Source organism: Protopterus annectens, chromosome 7.part0 (genome assembly GCF_019279795.1).
Source record: "Protopterus annectens isolate FY-2018-M chromosome 7.part0, PAN1.0, whole genome shotgun sequence".
Taxonomy (NCBI): domain Eukaryota; kingdom Metazoa; phylum Chordata; order Ceratodontiformes; family Protopteridae; genus Protopterus; species Protopterus annectens.
In genome coordinates this window covers 512,929,393-512,954,847 of record NC_056739.1, presented here as the reverse complement: position 1 = coordinate 512,954,847, position 25,455 = coordinate 512,929,393, and the positions used below count along the sequence as shown (strand labels likewise).

At 41.4% G+C, this 25,455-nt stretch overlaps 1 protein-coding gene across 1 annotated transcript in view; it reads right to left on the bottom strand.

Annotated features, from left to right (window-relative positions):
• Positions 1-13,186: 13,186 nt before the first annotated feature.
• The window catches only part of GUCA1ANB (GUCA1A neighbor), a 187,845-nt gene continuing 175,576 nt past the window's right edge, over positions 13,187-25,455 (bottom strand). Inside the window, exon 2 of the mRNA XM_044077116.1 lies at positions 13,187-13,669. Within this exon, the coding sequence (XP_043933051.1) occupies positions 13,211-13,669 (459 nt within the window). The 3' untranslated portion in view covers positions 13,187-13,210. The remainder of the gene's footprint in view (positions 13,670-25,455) is intronic.

Sequence of the window (25,455 nt, the reverse complement as noted above, 5' to 3'; positions counted from 1 at the left end):
GCAGGGACATGAAGCACTGTTTGAATAGAGAGAGTGTTGGAGGTCTAGCCTGCCACTCATCTGAAATCTCAACTCTATAGCTGTGCCAGTGGGGAGTCTTACTGGGGAACTCGAAAAAGGGAGAAACCAGCCCTGGACTGACTGCATTCTGTGTGCCCTTAAGGGAAACTGCACTTGATGCAGAGAGCTGCATATGGAAATACTGTGTGTGCACCCTGTCATCCTCCCAATGTATGCCAACACTGGTGCTAGTGGTGAGGATTGAGGCTCCTTGATTACTGGGCCAGTAGTGGGGTGTAACACTGTCATTGAGAAGGAATTGATGTTTTTTTTTTCTGTTGTACCCAAACAACAAATCTTTTCCATTTACTTCTGTAAACTTTCCTAATGGAAGCTTTGTGGGAAGAAAGAAGAATGTGTTGGACAGTGGAGAATAGCCTGAGCTGTCTACCTATCAGTGGAATGATACAAACTATGCAGTAACTTTAGGCCAAAAATGGGTGAATCATGTTGGTCAGGTAAGACAGAAGATCTGAAATTGGATCCAGGGTTCAAGGAGGCTGATGTAGATGAGGCAAAATAAGGCGAACCAAATATGAGGCCAATAAGGAGCAATGAGAATTACTGTGCTCTTCAATCAAGATGCTTTCTGAAAAAATTGGGGATTAAAGGAGTTGCAGGATATGCATAGAGGAGACTGGGAGAAATTTATGAAGGAGAGCAACTCTCGGTGACTCCCCTGGTGGGGAAATCAGGGAAAAAAACTGCTGCACTTGTTGAGGGGCGGTGCAAAGAGGTTGCAGCATGGCTGGCCTCACTGACAGAACATCCTCTCCACAATTTTCTTGTTGAGAGACCATGCATGAGGCAGTAGAACGGACCTGCTCAACTTGTCTGCTATCACATTGGATTTCCCTGGAATGTGCATTGCTATCAGAGACTGATTGGATGACATTGCCCACTGCTACACACTTACAGCGTCTCAGCATATGGGATAAGTTCTGGTTCCTCCTTGTTTGTTGATGTACCACACTACTGACATATTGTCCATCTGATATGCAATAGTACCTGAAGAGAGTGAGTCTTGATAAGCCTACAACACTAAGAGAATTGCTCTCATCTCTAGGGCAATGATATGCATGTTGGCCTCTTCTGGGAATGATTCCTTGGACTGTCTTTCCCATGAAGTGCCCCCTACCTGAAATGGGATGCATCTGCGGTCACAATGGTCTTGGGCTGAGAAAGTATAAAACTGTGAGCCTGTAAAATCTGTTCTGAGCAAATCCACCACCTAAGGTACCCTTTTTCTTGCCTGAGGTATTTTGTTCTGGGTGGACAGAGGTTGGTACAGGATGGACCACTGAGTCACCAGGGTCCATTGACACATTCTCGTATGGTATCTTGCCAAAGGAATCAGAATTATGGCTGCAGGCATGGACTCTAAAGCCTGTAGAGTCAGTGAGACTGACAGTGAGAAGTTCTGAATTATCTTTTGGACTTGAAATCAAATTGTTTGCACTCTTGAAAAAGGAAGGGTGGCTGTCACAAATATAGTATTGAACAAGGCTCCTATAAATTCCAGCACTTGAGATAATTCTAGTTGAGACTGATGGTAATGCCTAGGTGAGAGCACAACTGGGGTACATGATCTCTTGCTTTGATCAGTAGATGCCTGGAGAGAGTTTATGAGCCAGTTGTCCAGGTAAGGAAATACTCAGAATTTGTCCAGTCTCAAGTGAGATAAAACTACTGCTATGCATTTGCTGAACACCCTGGGGGCTGTGGTGAAGCCAAAGGGCAGTGCTCTGAATTGGCAATGACTGGCTCTTAGCTGAAACAGTAGGTATCTTCTGGATTGTCTGTTCATTTGTATGTGATAGTATGCATCCTGAAGAACTATTGAGCACAACCAGTCATCTTTGTGCAGGAAAGGCAAAATGGACTGAACAGTGACCATCCAGAACTTTGTATACTGAACTTGTCTCCAATTCTCTGTTTAGGCACAAAAAGAATCTTGAGTAAAATTCCAGATTCTTTCTGGTCTGGGGGGACTTGTTGGATGACTCTTTTCCAGCAGCCTTTTTATTTCCAGAGCTGCTCCTTTCCTCTGACTGGGTGGAACATAGGGAATTTTGTTTACTTTTGATGGAGGGGGTAGAAAATGGGAATTATATAACCTCTAGAAATAATCATCTGCACCCATGTATCTTTTGTAATGTCTAGCCAGGATCTTTGGTACAGGGACAGATGATGCCTAACTGCCTCCAGAGGTGGGCACTTGGGCCTCCTTTCAGGAGTACTGGTAGGGTCTTGTCAAAGAAGGACTCTGTGGACCCCTGGTTCAGTGGGCCTCCTCTGCATGCAGGCAGCATCTTCTGTTAGAATTGCCCCCTCTGCCCCTGGGGGAATTATCTCCACGTAGATCATGGTAAGGACCCTGGGACATTCTGAATCAGATTTTCTGACCACCTCATTGATTCCTACAGAAGGTTATTTGAGGAGATGAAAAATATAAACCCACTGCAGACAGGGTCTTACCAACTTGCTCACACCTGGAGAGTGTCTAACTTTAGGGCCAAACAAAGAACTTCCATCAAAAGGTATACTGACAAAGGAGGACTTGAAGGGCTCCACAAAATCACAAAGGCACAGCCAGGCATGTCTCCTAATGGAAATGCCTGATGCTGCTGCCCTTGAGGTACATTCAGCTGCATGTGAAATGAACCTAATGGATGACTTTGTAATGGACTGTATGGCAGCCAACTATGAGACAATGAAAGTCTGTGCCTTGGCAGTTACTGCTCTTGAGAGGGATTTGGAGAGTTCCTTAATAAAATCCCTCTGTAGTCTGGTGAAATGCACCAAATAATTCAGGGATCTAAGTGTGAAAGACACTGAAGTGTAAACACTCTTCACAAATCTGTCCAATCCCTAGACTCCTTGCAGGAGGATGAACAGATGAACCTCTGCTCCAGGAGTTCTTTCTTTGTGGCCACCACTACAACCATGGCATCTACTGGTACTCCTTTGCTCCAGAACTTTTCTCCCTTTCACGGTGCCAGCATCCTATATGGTCTCTTAGGGATTGGCTCAACAGAACTGGGCTCCTTCTAAGCCAGAGAGATCAAATCAATGAGTTCATTGGTGGGTGGAGTCACCCAGGAAGTAGATGGGTCAGACACAAAATGTCTCCAGGAAAAACTAATTCCTCTTGGGAAGGGTTATTGGTAGACCAAGCACCCCTTTTCTTGGGAAGGGTTATTGGTAGACCAAGCACCCCTTTTCTTAAGGATCTCCAAAATGTCTCCATCGGAGACATCATCAGGTGGTGATCTTGTGACCTCTTCTCCTTCATCAAAATTGGTATCATCTGTGATAGCGTCTAAGTGCCTTCTCTAGTACTTCCTCTTCCTAGAGACTTCTTCGGTGGAGTGCTCCAGAGAAGTAACAGAAGATATAAGGATACCCTGCTGGGTAGTCTACAGACTATGGGATGGCTTTCTATGTGCAGTAGAGTGATGAGGCTCAAGGCACAAAGACGTACAGGAACCAGATGGCACATCCGAGGAGGGTGGAATCTTCTGTACTCTAGAAGGGAACACTCTCTCTACCACCTCAAAAGAATGCCTTGAGGAGAAGGAAGCCAACAGAGATGAGAAAAAGTGCAGTTGTGTACACTTACCATAAATGTAGATGTTCGAGTGTATTCACTGTTGCAGTCATTACATTTGGGTAATCTGCTGGCAGGTTGCCCTCAATCGGTCTGAATTCCAAAGTCTTGGGTCATGCATCAGTTGCTGTCTTCTCTTCCATGACATCAGGTCATCAGGGGTATAAAACATGCAGCAGACGCCATTTTCTTTAGTTTTTCTTGCCCCCAATGTCAGGTGCCCCCAAAAAGGTAGCAATATTCTAAATATTTATATAAATATATATACATGCATCAATATAAATTTTACCTTCATCTACAAGCAAATACACCACATAGGTTGTAGAAGATAGAGAAGGAAAGATAAACTGTAGAAAGACAGGGGGATGGCGAGAGGGTAACCTGGACTGCAACAGTGAATATACTGGAACATCTACATTTATGGTAAGTGTACACAACTGTACTATGTTCTTCGTGTTTCACTGTTGCAGTCATTACATTTGGGTAGAATCCCAAAGCTATGGTTGGGAGGCTGGAGCTAAACCATTAGGTGAGGCTATAAGGCCCTGCAGCACTGCAGTGGCAAAGCCTGCCCTGGACTTAGAGTAGAGAGACAAATGGTAATGCTTTGTAAAGGTGTGAACAGAACTCCAAGTAGCAGCCTCTAGAATGTCCTTGGTTGGTACTCCTCTGAGAAAGGTTGCTGAAGTAGCTGCGGCCCTGGTGGAGTGAGACCTAATGCCCTTGGGCACAGGTTTGCCATGGTGTAAGTAGCAGAAATGGATGCAATGGCTTATCCACTTTGAGATTGTCTGCTTTGAAATAGGCTTTCCTTCTGACCCTGCAGCATATGACACTAGTAAATGCTCGTTTTTTCTTAGAGCTTTAGTCCTGCTCAAGTAGAATCTTAGCTGTCTGTGTACGTCCAAGGAATGCAGAATTCTCTCCCCTTTGTTCTGCGGATTTGGATAAAAAGTTGGCAGATGAATTGTTTGATTAAGAGCCACACTGGAAATGACCTTAGGCATAAAAGTAGGATTTGTCCTCAGAGACACCCTGTCTAGGTAAAATATGATAAAAGGCTCTACAGCCATGAGGGCCTGTAGCTCTGAAACTCTCCTTGCTGAAGTAATTGCTAGTAGCAGAGCTGTCTTCCATGATAAGAACTTTATATCAGTGGTAGCAGCTGGTTCATATGGAGGCAGGGTGAGCTTTTCCAACACATAATTGAGGTCCCATGCAGGTAATGGTGATCTTCTAGGAGGCTTTAAATTTTTGACTCCTCTAAGATACTGCTTTAGTAAAGGATGAGAAAAGATTGGTGGCTCAGTATTGTGATGAGCCGAAATGGCAGAGGCATGGATTTTGATTGATGAAAAAGATAGGCCTTTGTCAAGCATCTCAGTTAAGTATTGTAATATCTGAGGAATATGCGGTTCTGCTGTATCAGTTCCTTGTGCTTGATTCCAAGCACAGAATCTCTTCCATTTGTCAGTATAAGATTTTTTAGTACTAGGCCTTCTGGCTTCCAAAATGACATCCATCACAGCTTTACTGAGAGGTGTCGTCTGCATGATTACAGGATTAGCCATGTTGTCAGGTTCAGGGTCTGTAGTTGATTGTGCAGGATCTGATTGTTTTGCTGGGACAGTAGTTGTTGTTTTTGAGGCAATGTCCAAACTGGGTATTAAGACAAGTTCCTTAGGATTGGGTACCAGTATTGGCGGTGCCAGTCCGGGGCAATTAATATCATCTTTGGCTTCTCTTGTCTGACTTTTAGGAGGACCTTGGGTAGAAGAGGCAGAGGAGGAAAGGCATAAACTGATAGGTTTTTCAACTGAAGGATAGGGTGTCCACTTTACATGCTTGTCTGTGATAAGTCCTTGTACAGAATCTTTTCAGATGATAATTTTGAGGAGAGGCAACTAGGTCTATGTCTGGGCTCCACCATTTCTCTGCTATCATGCTGAAAACTTGTGGATTTAGTTTCCACTCGTGAGGATCCATAAGATTTCTGCTTAAATCGTCTGCCAGAGTGTTTTGTTTTCCTGGCAGGAATTGAGCTTGAAGATTTATTTGGCAGGTCAAAGCCGTGTCCCACAGTGCCATGGCTAATCTGCAAAGGGAGTATGTGTGCCCCCTTGCTTGTTTATATATAACATGACTGTGGTGTTGTCCGTCTTTATCAATAGTTGTGCTGGAAGAAGTAAGTCCTTGAAGGCTATTAGGGCATTTTGAACAGCTAGCATCTCTTTCTGGTTGATATGTAGATGTATTTGATTTGGTGCCCATATGCCCTGAATGCACCTTCCTGCCATGTGGGCCCCCCAGGCATAATCTGATGCATCTGTTGTTAAGGTTTGGCTGGCAGGGGGTAGAGTGAAAGGCCATCCCATGTTTTGGTGACAAGCCTTTGCCCACCATAGAAACTCCTGTTGCAGGCAGGGGATGAGAGGAAATCAGTTTCCAAACTGTGTGAAGGTTGACTCCATAAACTTTTTAGGTACCATTAAAGTTTCCTCATATGCCATCTTGCATATGGAATTAGTAGGATGCAGGATGCCATGTAGCCCAGAGCCTGCAGAATTTGTCTTGCAGAAGACTGGGTTTTTGTTGCCATCAGTTTGAAGTAAGTAGTCAGTTGCCTTTGTTTGTCTGGCCTGAGGTAAGCCATCTGGGCAGATGTATTCGAGCTTGCACCCAGGAATGTTATCTTTTGAGAGGGTACCAGTTGTGATTTCTTTTCATTTATTGTGTACCCTAGGCATGTTAGAAGCCTTTTCACAAACGCCAGGTGTCATAGAAGAGTGTCCTTGTTCTGTTTGAATGAGGCAGCCATCCAAGTAAGGATATATTTTAATACTTCTTTGTCTGCAAAATGCAATTACTGGTGCCAGACACTTTGTAAAGACCCTGGGTGCAGTAGATAAGCCAAAGGGCAGTGCAGAGAATTGGTAATGCATTAAGCCAGCCTTGAGTCTGAGGTATCTTCTGCACGACTATCTTATTGGGACATGAAGGTATGCCTCTTTTAGGTCTAAAGTCACTAGCCAAGCATTCTTGCCCAGCATGGACAGAAGCTGTTGCAAAGTGAGCATTTTGAATTTTGGAATGTCCAGGTATGTGTTTAAAATCAATAAATCCAGTATTGGCTGCCAGGCCTTGTCCTTTCTGTGTACCAAGAACAGTCTTGAGTAAAAACCTTGTCCTTTTTCCTGTTCTGGTACTGTCTGAATGGCCCCCATAACCATGAGGGACGTAACCTGTTTCTGTGCCTCTGCCCATTGTTTTTTTGGGAGGTCTGGCCAACCATTTGTCATTGGCAGAGTGTGGAAATGGAATCTGTATCCCTGTGATACAATGTTTAGTACCCACTTGTCCTGGGTTATTAACTGCCAATTTTGAGCAAAAAAGTGCTAATTTCCCCCCTGTGGGTGCTGCCAAAAGATAAGTGCTTGGTATAGGCAGAGGGAAGTCATTGGGATTGCTTTCTGTAGGTCTGCGCTTTATCTCCTTCAGATATGGAGGTGGATGCGCCACATTGCTTTGACCTGTATGAGTCTTGAGCCTGGTACCTGGAACCCTTAGGGCATCTGGATTTGCCCCTTTGAGCTCTGACACAGGAAAGGACCAATTTTTTGTAGGCCAGTGTCTACTGAATCTAGGTGGCTGCACTTGTAAGAAATCTTTAACAGTTTGCATAGACTTAGCTTTGTCTTCCATTTTCTTTAAAATCTCTTCTGCCTTAATACCAAACAGAGAATCATACTGTACAGGTGCATCTAGTAATTTAGCTTTAACATGATCAAGCAAATTTTGTTCCTTTAACCAGGCATGCCTCCTAATCAGAGATCCAGTAACTGCGGCACTGCAGGAGGCCTCTAAAGAATCAAAACCACATTGCAAAGTATGCTTTCCAACTTGTTCAGCTGCATGCAATAATTCCTGCAATTCCTTATTTTCTGCACATTCTGAAATCAACATTATTTTCTGTTTCAGCAATACCATAACATCTTGTTGGTACTTAAGCATATGAAATTGACAGTTTAAGGCCCTGATTGCCAAGGTTGAAGATGTACAAACCTTTTTTCCCCATCTGTCCACTGCCCTTGAATCTCTGTCAGAGGGGGTAGGGTTTTTTGCTGTTGAGGCCTTAACTCCCTTTGGACCCTGTGAAATAGTTTCAGGATCAGTAGCAGGGTTTCTAAATAAAAATTTATGAGTCAGGGACCCTATAATACCTGTCAGGCTTAATGGGAGCTGGAAGTAAGGAGTCAGGGGTCAGGCTAGACTCCGAAAACACATCATCCACAATGTCTAACACATGGGGAATGGCTAAAGGCTTGTGCTGAGGGAGAAGAAGGAAATCCCTGAGCTTCTTTTTTGATTCTGAGAAGTCTTGACTCTCCCAGTGAAAATGCTCCCTTAAGGTATGCAAGGTTTCTCCAAATGAATAATGCTCAGGAGGAGATGCAGATAGAATAGACTCCTCAGCATCAGAATCCTCATAGGGAGGTAAAGATAATTCCTGATCAGTAGAGTAATCAGAAGAAATAGAAACCTGATCTGAAGATTCATAGTCAGTGTCTTGCCTAGGCCTCTTATCTGGAGGGGGATGGGTACCCCTGATCAAGCTTATCTGGAGGGGGATGGGTACCCCTGATCAAGGTAATAAGGTCTTTAGCCATTTTGATCATCTGTTTTTTAGGCATAGAGGCCTGTGCATGTAGCTCAGGCGTCGGCCTTTTAGTTTTAGAAGGTGTCTTTGCCTTTGGTTTTGCAGTTTTCGCTGGTTTGATATAAAAATGTTGAGGTCTGAATACACCCTCAGAAGCCGGTGCCTGCTCAGCGGCTCTGGACCCATCCGAGGGAGATACATCAGTCGGTCCAATACCTTGAGTATATTGTGGCATGCCGGACTCCACATGGGCGTCGGCAGAGGCCTGCAACTCGGAAGTAGATGGTATCAGGGGGTGCGAAAGCGCCTCACTGAGTACCGGCGAACTGGCGACTGGCTTAGGAGAAGCTTCGTCGTCGGTTTTGGATCTTGACTGCCTTTCTCTGTCCTTTACTTTGCGTTTTCTATGTACTCCGGTAGTCGGATTGCTATCAGACGACATTTCTGGGTAGTTAAATCTGTTTCCAAAATACTTAGATGCAAAAATATACTGACGCTTAATAGTGCGCTGGTTAAATCTAGCGCAAAACCGACAGCCAGGCACGTTGTGATCAGGGCCTAGGCAAGAAATACAGTATAAATGGAAATCCTTATGAGGTATTTGCTTCCCACAAGTAATACAATTATTAACTTTTTCTGACATCGGTAAAAAGTAAGAAAAAAGTTTCCCCAACTGGGTACTTAGCTTTATTGAAGACTTTGGTTCTGAAACTCAAACACGAATATTTCAGTAGACGGCCGATCTGCACTTGCGAAATGCTTCTGCTTCGGGCACCGCACGGCAAGAAAGACTAAAGAAAATGGCATCGGCTGCATGTTTTATACCCTTGACGACCTGATGTCATGGAAGATAAGACAACAGCCGACGCAGGACCCAAGACTTTGGAATTCAGGCCAACTGAGGGCAACCTGCCAGCAGATTACCCAAATGTAATGACTGCAACAGTGAAACATGAAGAAAATCATGCATTGGCTCCTTCTAACCCAAAGGTAGTCTGCCTGAGGCAGAAGTTAGAGCCGAGCTGTCCAATGCTGAGGCCTTGAGGGGCAAGACAGATCCGACAGCTTTGGAGTTGACAGCAGTACTTCAGCTCAGAGAATCATCTGGCTCCATCACACTTGGAGCTGGTCCACTCAGAGAAGACCCAGATACAAGGTTTCTGAAGCCAAAGGATGGATTGGAGAAGGAGGCAATATGGTTAGAGTGATATTAATGAAGATGTCCTGATCCAAAGGGGTAGGAGCCGGTAGAACTCCCATTTGTATCTGTGCTGAGAGAAACTTCCACATCATTCTAGTCACTTCTGCCTCGGTAAGAACAGGAAGAAGAAGTTAGTGAAGGGGACCTAGAGTGACAGTACCTCTCTATAAAGGGGGATGGTAGCCGAGAGGGGACAGGACTCAGAGAAGATGCATATCGGGTCTGGTGGAGCGCTTTTGGCTCCAAAATGACCGGATCCGAAGAGGCAGACCTTGTATCTGAAAACATTGGATCTGAGTATTTGGTCTTTGGATCCAACCATTTCAAGATCTTCTAGGCTGGCTCCTTGATTGGACTGGATGAAGGAGTGGACGATCCAGAAGGCTCTGGTAGTCATTTTCTCAACTCTTTTTGGCCTGCCTTGGAGGGATGAGCTGCAACCGGTGACTCTGAAAAAGTAGTAGTAGGAAGAAGTCCCTTCAAAGTCAGTTTGTTTTTTCTGTCTACTAAAGCCCTAGGATTAAAGGACTTGCATATCTCGCATGGGACTTTCAAATGAGTAGGGCCCAAACAATAGACACAATAGTTGTGGGCATTAGACAAAGGGATCCTGTACCACACTCTTTACACTTGTTGAAATCTTAAGGTTTATCAGTCATCTTACCTGTGGAATAAAAAAAAATACAATAAGGTAGAAAAGTTTTTTTTGTTTAAAGTCAGAAAAAAGAGAAAAGAAAGTACCAACAATCTTGGAAAGAATTAGAGAGAAAGAGTAAGAAAGAAAGTTAGGGAAAACTACTGACAATGGTATTAAGATACACTGAAATGCACAAGGGATAGCAGGGATTAAGCTTAGATAAATTTAAAAAAATTATAAAATTGGTAAAATATCAGAAAGAGAAAGCTATAATATTACACTTCTATCACTCACTAAATGCTCTAGAAATAATAGCGACCACATCTATATGCGAAGGTGGCAAATGAGATCTGGGGTATGGAAGGGGACTAGAGCATTATGGGTAAGGGAGAAGCTTGACAATTTACAGTATCCACAAGCTGTAAAAAGCTTCTGAGTCAGATCCAACCCACATGTTGAGGAATGAATAAAAAATGACATCAGATCATTTGGTCTGTTGTCAGTCATCGGAAATTGAAGTTACTAAATAACAATATACATTTGAGTTTCAGACTTACTTCCTTCAAAAAATTCATGCCAACACAAATTATTTTATTTTATTTTGTAACTTTATAAGAGCAAGAATTAAAACCTGTTCCTATTTTTGAGCCTTTGTTCTCCCATTATTTTAGGCTTTATCCAGATTTCTTCAATCTGTTCCTATTTTTGAGCCTTTGTTCCCCCATTATTTTAGGCTTTATCCAGATTTCTTCAATCTGTTCCTATTTTTGAGCCTTTGTTCCCCCATTATTTTAGGCTTTATCCAGATTTCTTCAGCTGAAAGGTCCAAAAGTTTGGAAGTCTCTTAACTGTTGCTGCCAGTGATCTATCTCACGCATTTACTCTCTCTCAAACACACATACACAATCCCTTTGTGTCAGAAAATGCATGCTAAAACAAAACTTCTTATTCAAGTAACTGTAATTTTATAAGCTCAGTCTTTAAAATGAGTTCTGATTTGGAGTCTTTGTTTCCCCTTTATTTTAGACTTTGTCCAGATATGTTGAGCTAATAGATGGAAAGGTATGCAAACCTCCTTTGCTGCTGCCAGGGATTGCTCAATCACTCTCACTCTCTGTCTGTCTCACACACACACACACACACACACACACACACATACACAATTTTTTTTCTCTTTTTTTTTTTTATTTTATACTCGCTAAAAGGGCAAAAGTGCTGCTTAGCAAGTGCGATATAATGGCAGATGTTAGTCTTTTTCAGTCCGAGCTCCACAGCAGAATGATATGCTGCCATGAAGGGGCAGACTCATTTTCAGTGGGCATTACCAGTAGATTAACACCCTGCTGGAGAACATTTGTTCTCCAATTAGGGTGCACTCTACAGGTGGGAAACTGAATGACTATCAAGAAAAATGCAAGCAGTAACACACACATCCTCTAAAACAGACAAACCTGGAGAAATGGGTATAGGATCTGGACAATCCTTCTGCAACAACTGATAGTATTTTCTGAGGGACTGAGAAATCTCAGTGTTCTCTCACTGAAAAAACTGGCACATTCTAGCAATAGTCTCAGAAACAGAACCCGCCACAGGGAGAATCAGAAACGTATCTCTCCTCTGAGTCTGAATCAGAAATCTGAGAAAGAAAACTTTATCTGTCCCTGCATCTTCCTCTTCAGATTCAGAATCTTTGAAGCAATTTTCCTGTAGAGAAAAGTAATAAAACAAACAAAATTAAAAAAAATGGAAGTTTTCTTTTTCCCCAAAAAATAATTTATCTGCTCAGTGAAAGAATGTACAAGCCAGGGTTGGGAGGGTGGCCTAATGGCTAAGGTGTTCACCTTACAAACACAAGGTGCAGGGTTTGATTCTCACAAGGAATAATTGGCTAGGCTTAAAATGGCTGACAAGGGCAGTTAGCTTAGTACGATCCTATGAACCTATGAACGGTTATCCTTGAAAGCCTTGGAGGAATGAAATCTTTGTCAGCAGTAAGGCTCAGAATGGCTTTGTGCCCAAACCTTTTTAGTCAGCTCAGATCAAGCTGTCTAACAATTTGGGCACATGGAAGGTGCCCTGACACTTTGGAAGCTGGCCGGCTGTTAGACCTTTGGCAGGATATAACACACGTCACCAAGGCTACTGTAGCTGTGATCAATATGATGAACATATGCACAATGCAGGCATTGCTTCAGTCACAGCACAGTGCACTTTTAATTAATGAAAATAAATGCCAGCAGTACCAATACTGAATGATTGCCAGTACTGTGCCCCAGTAGCTTTTTATACTATCCTGGATGTCCAGCAGAGTTTGCTCTTCTTCCAATGGTTAACATTGCCATTGTAAGTTCAGTCATATACTGTTTGGGTTTGACTGCCAACCTAGTATCCTTACAACTGGAGTATTTTTATGGGCAATGCTCGATAAGCAACAGCACACTTACTGGTTTGTCCAATTCCAATCAAGATGCAGATTTTAAATCATTAATTAGTTTATATGGTATAATAAACAATAAGGCCACTGAAATTTTGCCTACTTTACTGAAAGGGAATACCATCCAATTCTGTGTAAAATATCATGATGAATACATTGTAAAGTCTCTGTTGCTATACCTTGTTCTGGAGAGCTTCCATGCTCATTCATCCCAAGGTGGCTGTTTAAGCATCTATATTTAGGTTCAGAATATCTGCCACCATATTCCAGGTACTCAAAAAAAAACATTATATAACAATTGTGATTGTTTTCTACATGAATTAAGCAATGACAGGTATTAAACTATACAATCCTCTTAAAATAGATCAGTAGAGCTCCTGAGGCCTGCTGTATAATACAGTCCCTTATTCTGATGCACTTTTACACCTGCCCTTAGATCTCTGACCAGACTGGTATATATTTTTCTTCTCAATTTTCTGTGTTTGCAATAAAGCAATCATAATGTAAAACTTTTTTGCAAAATATACCAGTTGAAAATACAAAACAATCATTTGTTTAAGAAAATAAGTCCGTTATATTGATGAGGTGCACTTTATTATACCAGTTTTTGCTTAGACTCCTATACTACAGAGATCGACTTCAGGTTGAGGAGAACAAAAGCATAATGGAACCATAAGTATTTTTGTTAACTTTGTATTTCTCTCAAGCTCACTGGGTCTCCACCTTACAACATTTGAAGGTAACACTCCTATAAGTCTCTTCTTGTGATCTGTTTCTCTAGTGTATCGATAACCACAAGTTGGTTTGCTCATAGTGTGAAAGGAAAAAATTGTGTTGGAACTGTTAAAACTGCCTGTATGAGAGTCAATTTTTAAAGCAGAACATGGTGGTTCTTCAGGCTTGATCTCCATAGGAGGCAAAATAAGTTTCTTTTGAATATGGTCTGGCAATGAAGTATTACTTGCCAAATAATTATGCCAGTAAGAAAACATTAAAAGTTCCTGAGTTTTGTCTACTATTTTTCTTCTGCTGGCATTTACAGGAACATTTTTCAAAGGATCCTTAAACACCTAAAAAAAAAAAAAAATGACAATTGATGGTACTGTGTTTTTTTTTTTTTTTACTTGACAGCAATGAATGTCAGTCTTAACACTTACTGTTACTACCCCCAGTCATATATTTTGTACCTCTTTATTGCTGTGAATACAGCAAACATGACACAAAAGGGTGGCTCTCTGAATGTGAATCAGATGACTCATGTCAATTTAGAATTCCAAATCCCTGAGAGGATAGGGAATGAGCAACATTTTTACTAGCTCACATAGCACATGGGCAGGAGTGAAGTTTCCAGGCAAGGACTAGCAGTTCTTATTGGACAATGAAGACTCCAGTCTGTGTGTGCCTGGTGTAATGCACAACAGATACTGGGCAGGACAAGGAGTAGGGCATAAAAGCACTTTGCAGTTAACGGGATGGCACCATTGCAGAAAATCGTGATCTTCATACTCTCACAGAAATCCTCACCTGCAGTGCACCGGTCAGTGAGAGGCAAGCTATTATACAATGACTGGCCATTAACATTCAAAAAGTAGCACACTGATTGGTCAACCCAACCAGTGTGCCCTTTGCAAATCTGAGCATATACCAATGGAAAAAAGTTGGGTTACCAGGACTTTTTTCCATTAACAGATGCTACAGCTTTTTCACTTTTCTTCAGCTTTAAAAAAATAAATAAAGAAATAAAGAATGAATGAATGAAATACAGATAGTACAGAGGTACGAAAGAGGCAAGACATAGAAAATACATGGAAAATCAGGTAGGTTATGCAAAACTAAAGAAATGTACCTGAATTTCCATATACTTTCTCAGTCTAGTCTCTCTCTTACCTGTCAAACATTCAGATTTCAAACTTTATTTATTTTTTATTAAAAACAATGCACTGAAGATCTTCCTTTCTCAGTTGCTTCCTTTCCAAAGTTTGATGTACTGCATAAGTGTGCACATGCACAGTATATCAAGTAAACCTCAGGGTACCGAAAAAAAGCAGACCACCACAGCACCATTACAGAAAGACATTATTTAAGAAAAGTAAGCAATTTTTTTCTTAAATAATGTCATTGTACAATAACAATAACAGACTCTGTGGTGTGGTATATTAAAGATTTACCCATGAATGGCTTTGTTTAATCATCCTCATGATTAAACCACATCAACCATGGGTAAATCTTCAATATACCACATCCACATAGTTGGTTATTGCTACAATAGTTGCCAGGGTTCTCAAACTGGAAGATCTATAAAGAGGTTCTAGAACATGGCTGATAGACAGCTAAGGTGGGAACAAAAAAAAAATGAAAACAATAAGGAGTGGGACTGTAAATAGTGCACCTCTAAAAATCTATTCAAAGAAGTTATTCATTTGCCTCGTTGATAGCAAAGAACATAAGAATATTATGCTATTTCCCTACCTCTCCTGATGGTACTGATAGTAAAGATGGAAAAGCTTATACCCAAGCTGTTGCAAATGATTATGTGATAGAGATTTAGCAGTGAGGAATATGCTTGTCAAACCCCCTCATAAAAATGGAGGTCATGGAATAGAATACAGTTACATTTGGCTCACAAGCACCTGGGCTGAAACGTATATGGACAGATCAAACAAAGAGGAGACAACTGGCTTCTGTACAATGGGGGCTGTCATAAGATTTTAGATTGGATTAGGAGGTAGCATTTCATAAGTTCAACTGTCAAGTGTTATAACCTATTGCCCTTCAAGAAGTTTATTGCCCCTTCTTTACTTAATTACTAATACCACTCTACTGTACTTTATTTCATACATTGTTCTATATTTTACTTTTTATTGTACTTATTTCTTGGGCAGGGCCTGTAAATGTTCCACATGATCAGCACTCCACACCAGTTAACAAATGAAAAAAACACCAAAGGCATCTATCAAGTTAAATGCCAAAAACAATTCTGTATCAGTCTTTCTTGACATCAAGATAACATCATCAGCATATAGCACTATCTTAAGCTTCATTGGGGAATCTCCTAATTGCTTCCACTAATGGTTCCCCATACATAGCAAATAACAGAGACAAAGGGGACCCCAATCTTTTGATACTAGATCTGGCCTAAGAGAGGGAATACTCACTCTAGTACTTTTTAAATCTTACTTAAATATCCAGCTTCTCACTTATGTTAATCCTTCCGCTGACTTCTTACCAAAATGGGCTAGTCTTCCAAATCCTTCTCCTAATAAACCATTTTGTACCTAGTTGTTGCATACCTCCCATCACCCTCATCTTTACAGAAACTTACATCCCTCCAGTTTGGTACAATCTTATTTCACTAGGAGCCATCAATCTAAACCTGCTCAGTTCCACGCATAATGACATCACAGAACTCCTAAATGACTTTAACCTCATAAACCTTTTACCCCATCTGACCCACCTAAATGTTAACCAATGTAATCACTGCCTACTTGACCCCATAATCACAAACAATCCAACCATAACCTCTCATATCTCGATCCACTCACCCTCCTTCAACAACCACTTCCCCATCATCTGTAATATACACCATCATTCTGACAAAAGTGCTCCTAAAATAATTATGTTCCAAAACAATTTACTAGTAAACATCAATAAACTCAGATCCTTACTTGTCTGCCTTAGTTGGTCACCAATATTAACCTCCACAAACCCCCCAACTACACCCCCCCAAAAAAATGATTAACATAGGAGTTTAGAAGTACTACTCAAATCAGTGGGATGAACTTCAGCATAAATGGAAGTCTAATCCCACTCCTCTTACCAGAGGAAATTTCACTCAGCTGTGTAACCTGCTAAACAATAAATCCCAAAACAGTGCAAACCAAGCTCACCAAAAAACAGTACCTCAAACTCTTTTTGACTTTTGCTTGTTGCCCATATATTCAAGCTCTTTTTGCTAAGTAACCTGCTAAACAAGCAATAGGCCAACAGTCGCTTAATTCAATTAAACCAGAATTCACTAATATCCACTCTCAAGAGAGAGTCTGGAAAGAGGAAAACCATTTAGCAGGCTGCAATATCCCACTCAGTTCTCAGTTGGTATTGCCTCATCTTTCTTCCATTGAATTTCTTTAACACTTTGGCAAACTCTCCAAATTCTGCAAGAACAAGTCAACATCCATAAAATATCAGTACACCACATCTTTTCATTCCTCTCTTCTACTTCAAAACAACTGGGTCTAATGATATAAGTCCATAGAAAAAAATAAAACTTGATTCCCCAGCTAGCTCAGACAATCTTTGTCTCTGGCTTCCATATTACCGCAGGGACTACATCTTTTCTCTACCTCAACACATCTACAACTTATGTCTCACACAATATTCTGCCTACTATTTGAGAACCAGATACTGTAAAGCTTTGACCCCCCCACCTGATTTCTGGGTTATATCGACTCATCCAACACTTGGTAACATTTTCAAAAAAATAGCTTATGCACAAATCACATAGTACATTAATGGATACTTTTTCTATTCTCTAATCAGCATGGTGTCTGGTCTTGCCATGGCACATTCACAGCCCTTTGGATTCTCACAGACAACATCCTCCTAGCAATGGAGAAGGGGATATACACTGGAGTAATTTTTATTAACCTTACCAAAGCCTTTGATCTTGTTGAATTCACCATTCCCATTTACCCTGGTTCCATAATAACCACTTAGTCAGGCACTTTTCAGTACAATGCAGCTGTTCATCTACTTTCACCCTCCATCCCTTTCTTAAAGGTACTGCTCAATGATCTATTTTCGCTCCACTATTCTACACCATAGAGATCAACAAACTATCTTTTGATTTACTACGCTCCCTTTGTTAATGAATGACATGGTTTTATTTCACTCTATTAATTCTCCTTCAGTTATTCAACAACAATTGCAAGTAGGCAACAAAATGCTTATACTTCACTGCATCAAAAGTAAAATAATGGTCTTTCATCTCCATAAAAATACTAACTTTCTCCAAATCCTTGATCACCTAAATAATCAAGCAAAAAATATTACCTCTTTCAAATACATAGGAAAAAGGTTGGACCCTTCTCTTACCTCCCATATCCATCCTGATTATATACACAAAGGTTAACTTCATCTATTCTGGGCTAGCCAGGAATGTCATAATGAAAGCTATTCCAATGGCTCAACTAGAGTATGGTCTACTTCTAATAGAAGCAGCTTCAAAAACAAATACCTTCATGTTACAAACTATATCTAATTATGTCTACTGTTTCATTACTCTCTCCACTAGAAAAGACCACCACTGTAAAACTATAGAAAAAGCCAAGTGGCTAACCAACTAACAATTCTCTGAGTTTCTGCTCAGCTCTCTGTTGTTTAAACTTAAAGGAAAAGACTTTCTCCCCTCTGGCCTCTAAACTAATATGATTGGCTTCTTAGAATATATTGTGGGACCTAACACGCTGCAAACTAAGAAAACTCTGGAACAAACCAAACCATCCAAAGGCATGGTAAGGCAGCTCCACGGCAACAGCTTGTCACAAATCTAAATTTTTTTTTTTATTAAATGCAAACATTAAAAAATCATAATATAAGCACTTTCATCTGCCTCTGCAGACTTCATCAGATACAAATGGATAAAATCAAACAAATTAATTTGATTTGGATGTGTGACAAGGTGTTCCCGTGGAGCTGCTTCACCTGCCTTTGGATGAGTTGGTTTGCTCCAATATATTTTAGGAAGCCTTAATCACTCAGGTCCACTTCTGCAAACACCCAAAACAAGGCTTCACTGCACTAATCACCACATCGCTGTTCTAGGCTCCCAACTATGGGAATCCCTTCCTTTCTATGACAAGGATAATTCCTCATATCTCTCATTTTGCCTTCAGCTAAAAATGAACCTCAAGTCTCAAGCTAAATGCAAATGCCTTTGCTCAGAACAAATAACCTAATAATGATTACCAAACCCTCCTCACATTTTTTCTCTATCCTTTCATCTCTTGTCTTTCATTCATTTAACAGTGAAGAATTATTTGGCAACACAAATCCTTGTGCAGTTACTTTGTCGCTTGAATATATTTTATGTTTGTTTCACATTGTGTGTAATTTCTGCTTTTTAATAGGTTTATTTTTTTTAATATATACTGTTTCCTGTATATCAAGGCAGAAATTGAAAATGGTCACTGGGATCAGTGCTTTACCCCAGTAAACAATTTTATATAAAATACAATACAATACAATATAATGCCCCTTTAGGAATAAAAATTACAAAACACCTATGCAAACTTGAGATCTCAAGACCTCTGCAACCTTAGCTACTGTGATAGCTACAAGCCCTGTCCCTCTGCTCAGTGTCATAAAGATCCTGAACAGTTATTTCTGCTTCACTTTCCACACTTTGGATGACCTAACAATTGTTTTAAACCCTTCACCTAAACAAAACCAGCATTAAAGCAAGCACCCTCTCTTCAGCCCTAAACCTCCGCTAAAGCATCAACAGATGGCATGACAGGTAACTAAACAATGTATATCATTTCTGAAACAAAGAGCTCCTGCCCATACAGAGGAGTACTTCCCTAGCATCTTTTAAAACCATCCTAGATGACTGATGGGTGATCACAAATATTCACATAAGATTTGTGGGTAAAATCCGCTTAATGGGAGACATTGTTAGTCTCTAATGGATGTGGCTAAGGTTCTTGATGGTCCCTCTGTCTATAAGCTTAGTAGGAAGCTATGAAGCAATATAAAATACACACACACACATACACACACACAGACAGTACATGCACACATACAGATGTATGGTTGTCACACAGTTTGTTGATTTGACTGCATGTCGACATGTGACAAGGCTGTGTTTAGTTACTGAATACTCAGATTACTGAGAGCAGCTATACTTGACATGGATTTAATCCACTATAATCATGCAGTGAAGGATTCACAATGGTCATGGTTGCATGACCATGAAGTTAATACATACAAAAGTTAAATGTATGGGACAAAGTATCCATGGTGAGGCAGAGCCTCCCAAGTAAATGATGTGCTTCATTATTTTAGCTTATTCTGAGTGTGTGCAGGTATGTGCATTATGGTTTTATGTACGTGATGTCTGGACACCAGTAAGTTGTTTTGTGATGCAAGGCAGAGCAAGGAATGTGCTTGCTATGTATGTGTTGTGTGTGCCAGCATGTGGTAATTTTAAGTGGGTGCTAGGTATAGTATCTGTTATTTTACAATACAGCAAGACATACACACACACATATATATATATATATATATATATATATATATATATATATATATATCTATGTATACCTAGACAAACATGCATGCACCATCTCATGTGCATGCATGCGTGTGCACTCACACACACAGTGATTGTAGGATAAGCTTATTCTATAATCTTAGGTGCTTTGCAATTCGTCCATCACATTATTTATTTATTTATTTTTTGTAATAATGGTATTTATGTTTAGTTATAGGTTCTACAATTCATGTGCTCTCCTAGCATTGTGTTTCAGGTGTGCACATGTTCAAACAGCACCCAGATCAGGCATTACGGTACTTGCGTATTATTGCAAGCAGATATTTGCGGTTGCAATAATATGCTTGCTGGCTTGAAAACAGCTGCGGGAAACACTCTTTGTGATTACTGTTGAAAAACTAGTTTTGCTGACATTGAGGAAGAGAAGCAATCATGGAAATCAGTTTACTGTTTTGCGTGCATGATGAATGCATGCTTCATTTGGCAGGGCTGGTCTGTTTCTGATGAAAGGAGTCCTTTTGCTGTGAAGAAACAATGCTGACAAGAAAAACACAGACCGCTTGGAAACGCTTTCTGCTGAACTCTTTATTAAACGGTAGACTATTTATGCATCACACTTTTTTTTTCTTTTTTTTTTTTAACAGAAAACTTGCAAAACATAAAGCTTTGTAGAACTAAAGGTGGATGATGTTAACAGGTGTTTGGGAATGGAATGGTTGACAGCAGTGTTTTGGTCTGGGGTTCTGAAGAACATGTATTACACAACCTTCAATATGAATGAAACACAGTAATTGACACAGCAACATTACTTTCTTCATTTTCACTGATGACCCTGCCTAAAACAACATGTAATGTGAACCAAAGCACACTAACTCACATTATCATAGCACTTGTGCTTCTATTTTAACATCGGGAAGCGCACTGTATTACAAGAAAGATAACACGCTGCCTGCAAACAGCATACTTAAACAGAAACATGATTTTCTACATTTTCAATTATATCCCTACCTAAAACAACCTTCAGTGTGAACGAAAACACACTAATTGACATTATCACACCATTAATGTTTATACTTGCACATCAGGAAGCAACCGGTATTACTGCTAAAATCTGGTTGCGATAATACACAAGTATAGACATGACACAGTCAAATCTATGTAACATAAAAAACTGAAACCAGACAGTGTTTTTTTTCTGTGACCCATAAGAAATGGAGTAAAATGACAAGGCCTGAAGATTGTCTTAATAGTTTTCTTTCAACGATACATTTTCAGTAAGGAATCATTGTTCCTTTTCAAGTTATTTAATGTAGCTTGTTTCAAAGTTACAGAATGTAGCACTCAATAAGTCATATCATGAAATATAATTTGGATCTCCGATCTTCCTGAAGTGACTAGACATGCTTTTTAGAATTAGATGAGCCAACATAAAAAAGAAGTTATGTACTTACCATAACATTCCATGTGAATTGTTTATCTCACCTTTATTCTCACTGACGGGTTCGGAGCAGATCCTCAACTCCGACACGGCTGATAGCAAATCTCAAGGTTTGCCAGTAGCTCGAGACCATGCCCTTTATCCCACAATGCACTGCTGCATTTACCTCAGATCTTGTTTGCTGCAAGTAACAGTATATACATATATAAATAGATATATACAAACATATACATACTCTTTCATGTATTTCTACCAAGAAGACTTCCCAAAGGGGAAGAAGAAATATTGAATAACCAGGATGGTACTAGCCTCTAAGTCAACAGTCAGCCAGGAGGGGGAAGGAGGGAGGGACGTGAGAATAAAGGTGAGATAAACAACTCACATGGAACGTTATGGTAAGTACATAACTTCTTTATCTGAAGTTATTAAATCTCGCCGTTTATTCTCACTGATGGATAGCGTCCCTAGCACCTTCAAACCTGGGTGGCTCATGGGAGTATGTTCTTCAGTACCGTAGAACCAAAGGAAGACCTGTTCCTTGAAGCCTTATCTACTTTGTAATGCGTGATAAAGGTATGAGGCTTAGACCAAGTGGCTGCAGTGCAAATATTGTCAAGGGGCAATTTAGCTTGAAAAGCAGAAGACGTGGAGACGGCCCTGGTAGAATGAGCCTTAGATTTGTGTGTTAATGGCATGCTCACATTTTCATAAACAAAGGATATACAATCGGATAACCATTTAGATAAGGTGGTTTTAGCCACTGGATTGCCTTTTCTTGCTTCTGAGAAGGATACAAAAAGTTGGTCTGATTTTCTAATATCCTTAGTTCTGTGAAGATAAAATCTGAGCTGTCTGTGAACATCAAGTTTGTGCAGCATGTATTCCAATTTGTTAGAGTGGTTGGGAAAAAAGACTGGCAGCTCAATGGCCTGATTGATATTTGACTCAGAGCAGACTTTAGGTAAAAATGAGGGGTTTGTTCCGAGAGATACTCTATCAGCATGGAAAATCATGTAGGGTGGTCTGATAGATAATGCTTGAAGTTCTGACACTCTGTGGGCAGAAGTAATGGCCACAAGAAATATTGTTTTCCAGGATAAAAATTTGAGATCACAAGAAGATGCTGGTTCAAAAGGAGGAAGAATAATTTGAGACAGCATAAGGTTTAAATTCAAGGGAGAATGGGGAATTTTGATTGGAGGGCTGATATGAAGAACGCCTTTAAGAAAAGTCTTAGACAATTTAAGGCCCATAACATTTGAGCCAACAAACCCAAGGTGAAAATTTGAGATGGCAGCTAACTGAACTCGAACTGTAGCAGCTGTTGCCCCTTCCTTAAAAATTTTTGTCAAAAATTCTAAAATAGAAGATAGCGGAGCTCGGAAAGGGTCAATGTTCTGTGTGTTGGCCCAAATTGAGAACCTTTTTCCATTTACTGCCATATAGTTTCCTAGTAGCTGGCTTATGAGAAGACAAGATAATTTGTCTTGTATCTTCTGAAATTGAATGAAGCCTAGCAATTAGGGGAAGTGGATTAGCCAAGCAGTCAGTTTCAGAGACTGCAGTGAAGGATGAAGGTCCCCTGACGGGTGTGTCAGAAGGTCCGGAACTGGGTCCAGGATCCATGGCTCCAGATGATGGCGGAGAAATGGAAACCAAATCTGTCAAGGCCAGTAGGGGGCTATGAGTATAACAGTCCTTCCCAGCGATTTTGCTTTCTGTAAAAATCTGGGTATTAATGGGAAGGGTGGAAATGCATAAAAGAGACCCAGGGGCCAATTGTGTAAAAGTACATCTCTCGAGGGATGACCAGGGGGGTGTTATTAGGGCAAAGTAGCTTCTGCATTTTGAATTAATGTGGCTGGCAAAAAGGTCGCAGCAAGGCTGGCCCCATTTGCAGAAAATCAACTCCGCAACCTGTCGTTTGAGAGACCACTCGTGAGGGAGTAATATCGCCCTGCTTAGCTTGTCCGCTATCACGTTGGATTTCCCTGGGATGTGCATTGCTAACAGAAAACGCTGGGACGCTGCAGCCCATTACCAGACCCTGTGGGCTTCTCGACAAAGGGGGGTAAGACTTGGTTCTGCCTTGCTTGTTCAAGTACCAGACTACTGACATGTTGTCCATCCGAATTGCAGTAGTTCCTAGAGGGACAGAGTCCTGAAAGTACTGCAACACAAGAAGCACTGCTCTCAACTCTAGAACATTGATCTGCAGATGTGATTCTTGATCTGTCCATGTGCCTTGGGCAGTCTTTCCCTGAAAATGCCCCCCCCCACCCTATCAGGGAAGCATCCGTGGTCACAATGGCTACTGGGGGGGGGGGACAAATGGTCTTCCGATTGTGACATGAACAGACGTCAACCACCACCGAAGGTCTCTCCTGCAAGAATCAGTGATGAGAATCATATGATGCATCGGTAGTTTCTGGTAAGACCACTGAGCAAAGAGGAGCCATTGAAGAATTCGCATATGCATCCTTGCGAATGGTATAGCCAGGATTGCTGCCGCCATCAGACCTAGCACCTTCAATACCTATGCTGCTGTAGATTTGTTCCTTGACACCAGTGAGCTGATGTTTTGGCAGAGAAGAGAGACTATTTCAACAGGGAGATGCAGAGTGGTAGTTAAGGTATCCAACTCTACTCCTATAAAAATGGTATGCTGCGATGGCGATAAGGCAGACTTTTCGAAGTTGATTGTAATGCCTAATTGATGGCAGAGTGTCAGAGTGTATTGTGTTGCCTGAGTCAATTGATGCCTGGTGGCAGTGGTGAGGAGCCAATAGTCTAGGTATGGAAACACCTGGAATCCTTAACGTCTCAGGTGAGCCGTGATCACTGCCATGCATTTGGTGAACACTCTGGGGGCTGTAGTGAGACCAAGGGCAGGGCTCGAAACTGGTAATGACTGGCTCCCAGCCGGAAGCACAGATGATCTCTGGAGCATCTGTTCATCTTTATGTGGTAGTACGCGTCCTTGAGATCTATGGAGCACATCCAATCGCCTTTTCCTAGGAAGGGAAGAATGGACTGAAGCTGACCATTTGGAACTTCTCTTTCTTTACGAACTGGTTGAGTCTGCTGAGGTCCAAGATAGGTCTCCAGTCCCCTGTTTTCTTTGGTACCAAAAAGAATCTTGAGTAAGTTCCGAATCCAACTTGGTCTGCTGGGACTGGGTGGATGACTCTTTTTTCTAGCAATTTGTGGACCTCTACGATTGCTTGTTCCCTGAGATTGGGTGGAACATCTGGGATTCTTTTTACAGGAATGGGAGGGGGAAGAGAACTGTATGAAATATCCTCTGGAAATGATGCTTTGTACCCAATTATCTGATGTTATGCTTAGCCAGGCTTCTGGGTACAAAGACAAGCGACCCCCGACTGCCTCCAGAGCTGAACAGTTGGGCCCCCTTTCAGGGGCGCTGGTAAGGTTGACTGAACTGACCCCTGTCACCCTGTTGCTGCAGACCCCCTCTGCCGCGGGGGCGGTATCTTCCATTATAACCCTCTCCTCTGCCTCTAGAGGGGGTTTCTCCACGTGTGTCCTGAAAGGCTCCCTGTGATTTTCTGAACCATATTTTCCCTCCCCTACGGCCCTTGGGGTAGGGTCAAGTAGGGGTAGAAAAATGGATTCCAACGGTAGATAAGGTCTTGCCTTCCTGCTCACACCTGGTTAAAGTTTCCATTACTTTGGGCCCAAACAGTGATGAGCCACTGAATGGGGTATTAATAAAGGAAGACTTAAAGGGTTCCGCAAGGGAACAGAGATGCATCCAGGCTTGTCTTCGAAGAGCAATGCCCGAACTAGCGACTCTACTCGAACCATCAGCTGCACAGGATATGAGATGCATGGACGAGTTTACCACCGGGTTTAGGGTAGCGAGCTGGGTGTTGACTTTGTCGGCCACCCCTGCAGCTACCGTACCCTAGAGAGTATCTCCTAGCTCCTTCAGGAGATCTCTCTGTAGTCTCGTAAAGTGGGTTAAGTAGTTCAGTGATCGCAGAGAAAAAGTCGCTGAGCTAAACATGCACTTCCCATATCTATCCATGACCCTAGAATCTCTGCTAGGGGGATGGATAGAGGTGGATGTCTCACATACTTCCTTTTTGGTGTCTGCAGCTACCACCATGGCATCAACAGGC